Source organism: Cynocephalus volans, chromosome 11 (genome assembly GCF_027409185.1).
Source record: "Cynocephalus volans isolate mCynVol1 chromosome 11, mCynVol1.pri, whole genome shotgun sequence".
In the NCBI taxonomy this organism is placed as follows: domain Eukaryota; kingdom Metazoa; phylum Chordata; class Mammalia; order Dermoptera; family Cynocephalidae; genus Cynocephalus; species Cynocephalus volans.
In genome coordinates, this window is record NC_084470.1 from 27,299,194 (window position 1) to 27,310,928 (window position 11,735).

General features: G+C 46.1%; 1 protein-coding gene across 1 annotated transcript; it reads right to left on the reverse strand.

Moving 5' to 3' along the window:
- Positions 1-1,193: 1,193 nt before the first annotated feature.
- Positions 1,194-2,773, reverse strand: LOC134390045 (U8 snoRNA-decapping enzyme-like). The gene is made up of 3 exons (XM_063113364.1): positions 2,636-2,773; positions 2,263-2,532; positions 1,194-1,373 (listed from the first exon to the last, which is right to left on the reverse strand). Exons 1-3 carry the CDS (start codon positions 2,771-2,773, stop codon positions 1,194-1,196), a joined length of 588 nt encoding a protein of 195 aa, XP_062969434.1.
- Positions 2,774-11,735: the final 8,962 nt, after the last annotated feature.

The following is an 11,735-nucleotide window of genomic DNA, read 5'->3' on the forward strand; positions in this document are numbered from 1 at the left end:
ATCTACGATGCACATAGTGACTATAGTTAGTAACAATACATAGTATCTTGAAAATTGCTATGAGCAAATTTTAAGTATTCTCACCACAAAAAACAGGTATGTGAGGTAATGTACATGTTAATTAGCTCAATTTAGCCATTTCAAAATGTATACATATTTCAAAACATCAGGCTGCATACACTAAATGTATTCAATTTTTGTCAATTAAAAAATAAATTTAAAAATATATATATGGCTTACAAAACGGAAAATATTCATTATCCAGTCCACCAAAACAATGTTTGTACACCCCTGCTCTGGAGTCTTAGAGAGCAAGGTCCATGGCTCTCTGTACCTTTTAAAATATCTGACATTTAGTAGGTACATAATAAATACCTGTTGAAAGAACTGAAGGGCCTCAAAGCCCAGCTATAAGCTCTTCTTTACTGGGAGACTGTTTGGCAGGGCAGGGCTAGACAGGGCTGGGTCAGTTCCCTTCTGATTTCCCCAGAGTCTAAGGCACCCCAAAGATGAAAGGTCTGGAGGAGAGGCACCAGGACTCAGAGCTCTCAAGTCCAAGGTCAGTTCAAGAAGATACAGCTACTTTCTCACCCCTTCTGCTCGGTTTCAATGGAAGAAAAGAAAGGGGGGATTATTTAGGGCCCTCTCTCACCTTTCAGGAGACCACTGCTTTGGTCAACCCTCAGGCAAAGGCATGACGACTTTCAGGGAGCAAAGAGGGTACTCTGCTTACTCATCCTCTCCAACAAGCATGGCCTGGGCTAGACCCTGGAGAACAGCCATGCAGGCGTGTGGGAAGAGACCTTCCCCTGCCTCAGAAGCTCCTCCCAGCAAGAAACAGCATAGTTCCAAATGCCACTTCCTGGTTAAACTGGACTTGATGGGGGAAAGGTGTGTGGTCACAGATTGTACATTTGCATGCCTGGCGGTTACCAGGCTGTGTGTGTGCAAATGCACAGGAAGGAAGCAGGTTCTGAGAATCTGCCACGGCCCCTAGGATGAGCTGTGGAGTTTTGCTCTTGATGCCATGATTGGGGGTGGAGGGGCCTCTGCTCAAAACACATTGCCCACAATTCGTCTTTTAATCTGGTATCATCTGTCACCTCTCAGGCACAGGAAACATTCCTCTTTCCTTCCCTCCATCCCTCCCTAGTACCAAGGTCCTCATCTCATGGGTCCACGGAGGGTTGCCTCTAGCGATGAGCTGAGTTCTTAAGGCCGGACACACAGCCAGATTCCAAAAGTCCCAAGTCTTGGAGAGCTTCCAGTAGCTGCTCTCGGGCAACTCCAATAAAGGAATTCTCCAGGAAAGCAGGCAGGCCTCCCATACCATCCCGCAGGGTATACAGGGGCACCCGCACCAGGCCCAGGACCTGTGAAAAGAAGAAGACAGGAGACACTGGACACCAGGTAGCTCATCTCCCAACCTCCATCCTCTCTCCAGCAGATCTTTCTAAAGCAGAAGGCTCACCCTTTCACAGCCTAGCAGAACCAGGGCGAAAGTTCATCCCCCAGTGAAGCCTGTGCCCAACCCTCTACAGGCAAATGACCCAAGGCATGCTATCCAGCTCCATAAATGCTAATCCTTCCCACATCTCTCCCCTGAATCTTTTGTGGGTCCAGCCTTCCAGGATGTATGCATGGCCCTACACTAGTGGTTCTCAAAATGTGGAACCTAGACCTGCTGTGTCAGCATCATTTGGGAATTTGGGAAAAATGCAAATCCTCTAGTCTTCCTCCCATTCCCTAACTAGCAATTCTGGGAGTGGAGTCTAGTGTTGCTGTTTCAGTAAGTCCCCCAGATGATGCTGATATTGGCTAAAGTTTGAAAACCACCTCCATAAACAATGTCTCCCTTCTCCCCTAGCCTTTAGTATCAGGGCCATATCTTCTACCTAAGAGAGATAGAGGCCCAACAATAAGGGACTAGTGTGCCATGCCCGTCCATATCGCATTATCAGAAGGTAGCAGCAGAGAGACTTGGACCGGTGTTCAGTAGAAAGATCTTTGCAGAGGCCAGTAACGGGTTGGGGTGGGGTGGAAGGGGAGAGGGATCCTCCCAGGGAGACCAGGTTGGCAGTACGATCCAAATTTGAGATGAGTAAGACCTCCAACTACGTCAGGAAACTGGAGAAGAGGACAAGGTCAGAGGGACGATAACCTCCCTCCACGAAGGCTTCTCACGGAGACAAGGCTGGGGGTAGGGGTGAGGCGGGTAGGGGCTGGGATCACGTAGGGGCCGGCGTCCCAGGCTGGCCCCACCTCCAGCCCGTGGTCCTTAGCGCGCGGTGCGCCCGCCTCCACGGCCACCAGCTGCTCCAGCGTCAGACACTTGGCATAGAAGTGGGCCACGACGCACGGCCCGGACCCGGCGTGCGAGCTGCGGTAGTCAGCGCGCTCCACGCGGAAGGCCGACACCCCCTCGCCCAGCTGCTCGAGCAGCTTACGGTTCAGACCGTCCTCCAGGCTACTGTCCTGCGCGTCCACGAAGCCTCCGGGGAAGCCCAGGCGCCCATCGAAGCGCATCTGCATCTGCGGGAGGAGGAGGCGGGGATTGGCTGGGGAGTCCAACCGGTGCGCCCCAGGGAGGGCGCGGAGCCGGGACAGGCAGTGGCCGGGCGCGCCCCCTCCTCACCAGTACGGCGTAGCGCAGCGGGATGCGGCCGAAGAGCACCCCGGGGTCGGGCGCGTAGAGCAGCGCATAGCAGATGTGCCGCCAGCCGGGCCCCAGCTCCAGGGCTTCGGCCAGCTCCAGCCTGTTGGTGTTGGCCATGGCACGATGCTGCCTCTTAGTTGTCCTGGAAACCCACGTGGTGGGCGGGTCTCACCTCGGACCAATCCGCGCCGGGGCTGGGCCGCAAGGACCAATCCCTGCAGGCCCAGGGGCGGGACCTGGTGTGTTAGGGCGGGGCGCCACGAAGGGTCTGGGCAGCTGCCAATCAGGGCGGGGCTTGCAGGCCTGGCTGAAGTCCGGGGTCGTGGGAAGCCGGAGACGCAGAAAGCTTCTTCCAAGTGAGGCCACAGTCGGGGTGGCACTGAAGATGTGTCCGGATCCCTGAACAAATCGCTTGGCCTGTAAATAAATGCTTTCATCGCAGCTTGATGCCAGCAGGAGTTCACCAGATGGAGGACTGGGAGACTAAGTTTTGTAGTCCGGCCTGAACAAGCTTTAATTAGGGACATATTCAGGAACAATATGGAGTGTTCAGGCGGCTCTGGATGGTACAGGAAGCCCAGGGCCTGGGGTGGGAGTTAGGAAATGAGGCGGGGCTGGGTTCAGAGGCCATGGCCTATCCTAGAGCATTGGGGATGGAGAGACTGGTGGAATTGCGGGGGCGGGGAGGTGAGTGATTGAATGTTGGGGGAGCTTTGGGCTAGAGATAGTTCAGAGTTTCTGGCCTGGGTGGAAGAGGTGTCACTTTTGAGATGGGATGGTAGGGAGGGGTGGGCAATAAGTGTAGTTCTTGTCAGGAACTGGGGTGGCGATAAGCACTGGGCAGCTGGATGAGGGGCCTGATGCACAGGGAGTGACACTCAGAGAAGTCACAGGATTGGATGAGATTATCGGGGGAGGGGTGGGGGAGGAAGGAGCTGTGGCTGAAACCCTATGGCACAGGAAAGAGAGGGAGGAGGGGTAAGAGATAGAAGAAGCCCCCTCGGCTTTCTAGACTTTACCTAAAACACCCTCGGACCTTTGAGCTTTGAAGGAGGGTGGGGAACAGGTGGCTTTCCCTACCGTAGGGCAGGGGCTACTCAGGGCCTGATCCTGAGGAATAGGGATTTAGGGTCCCTCACCCAGGTCAGGCCTTCTCCATCCTGCAGATTGCCCCTAAACCAGGAGTAAATATTTACTGCACAATAGAAAGGAGGAGGCAGCTCATTGAGAGGGCCTGGGCATAAAGTCACAGCCTGTAAGTGATAGCACCTGATAGGAAAGAGCCCAGAACCCAACCAGACGGAGGCTTGTGACCTTAACAAGTCACTCAGCTCTCTCAGATCTCAGGTTGCTCATCTGTTAAATGAATATGATACCGACCTATTAGGGACATTGAGTAATATAAAGCTGTAAGAACAGTACCAAGCACAAAGTAAATGTAGCCATTCTTGGAGTCGAGGTGGGGGCACAGTGTTAAGTCTTATGTTAAAGACTCAAGGGTTGGAACGCAGCCGCACTCATCAGGCCTCAGCATCCCAAGGAGGGGAGGCGTGAGACTTTTCTGGCATTACCTTTCCTAGCCTAGTCTCTGAGGAGGAGGGCAGAGATGTCATCTACTAACATCAGGCAACTGAATCCAGGTGATGAGGCTGTAGGTGTCACACAACTCTCATTAGTCTGCTAGACTTCTGGGGGCTTGGAAATGGCCCTGGTTAAACATTAGACTCACCTTGCAAAAAGCTTATAAAAACTGCCAATTCCAGGGTCCCACCCCAGACCAGAGATCAGGATCTCCAGAGATGGTTGGGAACATTGGTGGTTTTTCCAAGGTGTTTCTGGTGACTAATAAACAACCAGTGTTGAGAACCAGTGCTCTACCACTTACCCCTAGCATTCCAAAGGTGACTTAGTTTCTCTTCTAGATGGGCTGCCTTTAAGAATTTAAGGCCAAACGTGGTCTTTCCACAGTTTCTTGCTGTTCTGTTTTTCTTTGCTGGTTGCTTGAGGAGGCCTTTAAAAATGGATTCAGCTATTTCTAAGACAATGTGAAAAACTATAAAACCAAGGCAATGGCTATACAGGATTTACTGACTTTGGAGACCAGAGCTTTTTCAGGATGAATGAATATGGAAGCCCTCAAGACACCCCACACCCCAACACATGCACACACACCATGCCATCCCTTTCAAATTGCTCTCTGCTTCTGCCCTGCCTCCCACCCCTACCAGTCAACCCCCATTCTACCACCCTGAGCAGATTGCCTGGGGGTCAAGGCTGGAGGTAGAGAACTGAGCCTTGTGACTAGAGAGCTTCTCCAAATTCATGACAGCACTCAAAAGCAAAAATAATTCAGTGGTCAGCACTGGAGGATGCTAGGGAATCATTTTATCATTTAAAAAATAATGAGGAAAAAAATTAAGCATTATCTTGTCTTTTTTATATGGACTCTATCTCGGGGCTACAAAAAAGTTGATGAGGGGAAATTTCTCTTATAAAAGTATTCCAGACAATCAAAGAAGGAAGGAGCTGATCAAATATCACCATTTTTAAAACTTTGAAGAATTAATGGACCCTAGGGAATGATCATCAATGGTTGCTAACATCGTGAAAAGACAATCAGTTATTATGTACATAATGATGGAAGAACACACCACCTCCTATGAAATAGTCTTGCCAAAACATTGAAATTGAATCTCAATCGATAAGAACTACAAAGGAACACCTTTTTAAAATATCAGGTAGAGAATAGAATGATTGGTGTAGTGATGGATTAAGTCAAAGTCAGTATGAATTCATGTTTACCTTAATATAGAAACAGATGGCTACATAAGCAAATATTTATATATATATATATATATACACACAAGGGTTAGTGCACACACTCACATCTCCATGCTCTGTCAACTGAGAGGGCCTCGAAGCAATGATACTCCACTAACAGCAAGCACACCTAGTGCTCAAATCTTGGTTTCTAACACCACTTTCCAGTAAAAGAAATCAAGGCTGCTTGGAGAAATGGCTGATTCCAGCATTGGGACAGGAAATATACACCATGAATTCCTGATGAGACTGCGGTATCTTGTGATGCCAGAAATTAAGTAGGTTAACCACCCCCCCCCCAAAAAAAAAAGAAAAGGAAAAAATGTATTTATGGGAGTACATCAAAGGGTCAGGGACACATAAACCAACTGAGTGAACTCTCAATGCCAGAGCTGAAACAATTTGAACAACAAAATAAAGTAGTATTAAATTATAACCCAAAGTAGAAAATAAATATCTATAGGTCCGTTCAATAAATAATGAATAAATAAATAAATGTGGGGGAAGAAAAACATCCCTCATGCAGAAGAATTGGAAATAATTCATGTAGCTACTCTGCCTTGAAGGAGATGGAGTGTAACTCCCTACTCCTAAGTCTGGGTTGTGAATAGTGACTTCCTTCCACAGAGTTCAGTCTGAAAACGGGGAGGGAGGGGGTACTGTAACTTTGTAAAGAAAATTGACAAGCACTACCTTAGCTGTCAACACTGATGTTGGTAGTATGTACTCTTGATATGATGAGATGAAAATGGTACTTTATATCTGTGGTCTTCCTCCCAAAAAGACATAACCCTGGCCTAACCATGAAGAAAACATCAAACACATCCCAATAGAGGAATATTCTGCAAGATACCTGACCTCAAAATACCTGACCAGTAAGCCTCAAAATTGTTAAGGTGATTGTCTGAGTTCTCTCATACTGCTAAAACAAAATATCATAGACTGGATCCTTGTAAACAACAGGAATTTATTTCTCACAGTTCTGGAGTCTGGGAAGTCCAAGATCAAGGCACTGGCAGATTCAGTGTCTGGTGAGGGCCTACTTCCTGGTTCACAGAAGACCATCTTATTGCTGAAACCTCACATGTCAGAAGGGGCCAGGAATCTGTCTGTGTGGTCCCTTTTATAAGGTCACTAATCCCATTCATGATGGCCCTGCCTTTATGACCTAATCACCTCTCAAAACCACATCTTTAAATACCAGCTCACTGAAGGCCTGGCCGGTTGCTTCAGTTGGTTAGAGTTGATGAACCAAGGTCAATGGTTGTGGATCCCTGTATTGGCCAGCCATCATAAATAAATAAATCAATAAAGCAACTCATTGGGGATTAGGATTTTAACAGATGAAGTTGGTGGGGGTTGGGTGGAGGAATATAAACATTGTTTATAGTAGTCATGAAATACAATGAAAATCTGAGAAACTGTCACAACAAAGAAGAGCCTAAGACACACCACAACTATGTGAAATGTGGAATTCTGGAGCAGAAAAAGGACAGTAAGGAAATTCAAATAAACTATGGATCTTGGTTAATTATAATGTATCCATATTGGTTCATTATTGTAAGAAATGTACCATAATAGGGGAAACTGGGTGACGTATATGAGAACTCTCTGTACTATCTTCACAACTTTTCTGTGAATATAAAACTTCAAAAAAACAAAGTTTATTTTTTAAAAAGCATGAGGATGCAATCAGTAAAACCTAGACTGAAGGAAAGTTTAGAGGACATACCATCTGGTTTCTTCAGTAAATGAGTTACAGGGGGAAGAGACATGGAGGCAGAATCTATACACTGAAAGAGATTAAGGGCTTTATTGAATTCTAATTTGGACAAAAAACTTACAGAAAAAAACAAACAGTGGGGTACATATGAATAGTGATTGAATATTTGATCTATAGGAATTATTGATAATTGTTTAACATATGATAATACTGTGGCTATTTTTTTAAGGATTCTTTGTCCTTTAGAGATACATAGTAAAATATTTATGAATGGCATGATAAAAATAGTCCAGTGAGAGGATAGAGACTGAGAGTATAAATAAAATAAGATTGGACATGAATGATAATTTTTGAAGCTGGTGATGGGTCCATTGAATGTTTATTGTGTTATTCTTTTATATAATTTAATATTTTCTATAGTAAAAAGTTAAAAATAAAGAGATCTTTGGCTTCTCACGAATTTAAAGCTAAAGGTTATCATTTACATTTGAATAAAGCTTTGCATTTCATAAAACCTTTTCATAGACAAAAATCCCTTTTGGCCTAAGAGAGGTAGGGGGAGGTAATGGTCCAGTCTCACTTTTTAGGAAGGAAGAAGACTAGAACAAACATCCGCCATCTGCCATCTGCCAGGTAATGTTAAACCATTCCACTTAATCCTCACAAGATATTCCAGGTGCTTCAAAGGCAGAGTCAAGGTTGAAAACCACTGATTTAGAAGAACATAGGATGGCGGATGGTGGCAGGGAGGAGGTGCCACCAGCAGAGAGCCACCAGCTAAAGCCAGTTCATGTTTATCCAATAGGTCTTCCTGGAAGAGCTAGATGCTGTTCTTTATTATTATTATTTTTAAGGCATTGGCATACTTGAAATCAAATCTATCAGCCTTAAAAGGGGGTGCATTCTCCAGATGCCAGTTCTGTTTTTGGTTGTTTGCCAGTACAGCATCAAACATATCTACTGCTGTGTTGTCTGGAGCCCATTAAGTAGACCCATTTCACTATAATGGCAGAATTTTCAGGCACCTCAAGTTTCATGCCTGCACCTCTTCACCTGAACACCCAAAAGCATCCTCAAACCCAACACACCCAGGAATGAACTCAGTATTTCTCCCACCCCCAACCTGCATCTCTTTCTGTATCCCCAGCTCTGGGGATGGCTCACCTCCTGCCCAATCACCGTGCTGGAAACTTAGGAGTCCTCACAGACAGCTCTTTCACACCCCTCTCCCCACCCAGTCAGTCCTCAGGTCTCTCAGTTTCGCCTCCTTGTCTCCACTCAGAATGCCTTGACCTCATCAGATGCAGGTCAGAACTTCATCTTTTCTCACCTGGGATACACTTTCTAACTGTCTCCGTGTCCTGCCTCCAGTCTCACCCTCTTCAAACCTGCTCTCCACAGGTTGCCATGATACAGCCAAAAGTCATGCCCATTGATACTCTTAAGTGGCTGCCTCTGGCTACAGGATACAAATAGCAAATTCACCAGCCCAGATCTGAGCATTGCCTTCTGAATTGCTGATCTATTGCTGAAATGTATTGTAAAATGAAGTGGCAGCACAATAAACATTCATTGTTTTGCCATGTCTATAGGTCAGGAATTAGGGAACGGTTTCGCTGGGTGGTTCCAGCTAAGGGTTTCTCATGAGGTTTTAGTGCAGACGTCAGCCAGAGTTGCAGTCAAATCATGCCTTGACTCGGGCTGGAGAATGTGCTTCCCACGGCTCACTGACACAGCTGGCAAGTTGATGTTCTTGGCAAATGGCCTCAGTTTCACACCATATAGATTTCTCCATAGGGTTGCTTGAATGTTCTTACAACACAGTGGTGACTTCCTCCAAGTGGGTGATCCAAGAGAAAACAAGACGGAATCCATGTCTCCCATGACCTAGCCTCAGAAGTCAAATTCCCTTACTCTACAGTATTCTGTTGGTCACACAGGCCACCCCTGATGCATCGTGGGAGGGATCTACCCAGGGCATGAATATCGAAAGGGAGGGTCAGCAGAGGCCACTTTGGAGGCTGGCTGCCACCCCTCCTTCTCTGACCTAACATAATCACACTCGCATTTTATGTACCACCAGCAAACTCCCAGAACCCACAGGCTTTTGTCCTTCATCTTCGTGTTCCTCGTGCCTGTAAGATGTTTTCCTCCCTTTTATTTGCCTGGTAAACTTAAAATTGTATGCCTAAACTTAGTGCCTGGTACAGTATGGGAATTCAATACACATTGAGCTAAAATCCAAATAAGAACTAGATCTTATCTGCAGAAGAGATGGTCCAGGTAAGCTCTATGCTTGGTAGGTTCTTGTCTTGAAACAGCTGGAAGCCCAGAAAGATAGAGTTCCTGGTTTACCTGGCCTATTTTGAAAAAGGGTATCCATATTTTTTCTAAGAAGCCACAGAGACATTTAATTGGAGATAAACTTCCTCTAGATTTGTAAAAATCAATGCCAAAAACAAAGCCTGAGGATTTGATAAAATGTGTTAAAGAAGGGGTAGAGAGAATGATGCCAGGAGAAGGAAGGTACATTGGTTAGCATATTGCCATAATAATGCTGCATAACAACAACCAGAAAACCTGAACAGCATATAGCAACAAACATTTGTTTCTTGCTCGGGAGTTCGTAGATAACCTGGAGTGGCTCTGCTTTATTCTGCAGTGGCCAGGGTGACTTTGTGTCCATCTGTGGGTTGGCTGGGGTGGCTCTGCTCCACGTCTCTTATCCTCCATCTATGTTAAATGGGCTAGCTGGTGATGACAGAGGCACAAGGAAACATGCCCACCTCCACCCACACATTTGCAGCAAAACAAGTTTCATGGCCAAACTCAAGAGTCAAGGGGTGGGGAAGTATTGAGAAGAACCATAAAATTACAAGGCAACAATCAGGTATAGGGAGGAGTGAATTGAGACCAAAAACTTAAATCTATCAAAGTGGGAAAAAGCCACAGTATTTTGTAAAGAAAATAACATTTCTAGCTGTTGAAAGATTGCTTCCCACACTGAAACTACAAATCTACTTTAAAGACATTCCTATTGGAGTCAATTTTTCAATTCTATATGCCTCGGATTGAATCTCCCCCCAATTTGACCCCCACTATGACAGTGTTAAGAGGAGAGGAAATACTATTGTGGTAGTTGAAAGGTGGGGCCTTGAAGATGTGATTGGATTGTGAGGACTGTACCCTTGTGAATGGATTGCTCCATTCTTGGATTAGTGGGTGTGTTTCTGAGGGCTTCAAAAGGAGAACACATGATGAGCTCCCTGTGCTCCTGCCTTTCTCAAAATGTGATACTCTGCTGCATCACCACCAAAGAAGATGCTCACCATATGTGTTCCCTGGACTTTGGACTTCCCAGCCTCCAAAACTGTAAGTAATAAATTTTATTTTTTTGCAAATTACCCACTTCCATGTATTTTGCTATGAGAAACAGAAACAGACTAATACAGAAAATTGGCACCAGAGAAGTGGGGTGTTGCTTCTAACAAATACTTGAAAATGTGGAAGCAGCTTTGGAACTGGGTGTTGAGGAGAGGCTGGAAGAATGAGAAGGAACAGGCTAGAAAAAGCCTAGTTAATGATGGGAGTTTAGAAGATAAGAAAACCAGGGAAAGCCTGGAACTTCTTAGAGATTGGTTAAATGGTGGTGAGCAGAATGCTGATAGAAATATGGATAGTAAAGGCCATTCTGAGAAGATCTCAGATACAAATGAGAAGGGATTTATTGGAAAGTGAGGCAAAGATCATCCTTACTATGAACTGGAAGGAATTTTGCTACACTCTTTTCATGCCCCAAAGTATTTTGGAATGTGGAACTTAAAGGGGCTGACCCAAGGAATTTGGTGGAAGAAATTTCTAAGCAGCAAAACATTCAGGAAGCTGTATGGCTTCTTGTAACAGCCTACGCTGAGTTATGGTAGCAAAGGCATGACGTAAAGCCAGAATTTAAAAGGGAAGCTGAGCATAAAGATTTGGAAAGTTTGCAACAGCCTGGCCATGTGGTAGAGAATAAGAGAAACTTGAAGGTATTCCAGAGATTTTTGAAGTTATGTCTTCCATTTCAGGCCGAGCAGACTAGGGAGACAGAATATCTTGGGGAACAAGCCTGAGGCACCCTGCATGGCTCACTGCCCAGGGCCATCTCAGGATGCTGCCCACACCAGCACCCCAGCTGCTTTGGCTGCTCCAGCTGTGGCTAAATTGGCCCCAGCTGTGGCTGGACCTGCAGCTTTGGAAAATACAAGCCAGAAGCCTTGGCAGTGTCCACGTGGTGTTGTCTCCAGGCCCACAGAATGCCAGAGCTGAGGAGGCTTGGGAACCTCCACCCTGATTTCAAAGGATGTATGGAAAAGCCTGGGGGCCCAGGAAGAGATTTGTCACAGGGGTGGATTTGCCACATAGAGTCTTCATTAGAGTGATGCCAAGAGGAAATGTGGGGTTGGAATTGCAGTAGAAAAACCCCACCAAGGCCTTGCCTAGTGGAGCTGTAAGAGTGGGATGGCCATGGAGACCCCAGAACTGTGGAGCTACCAG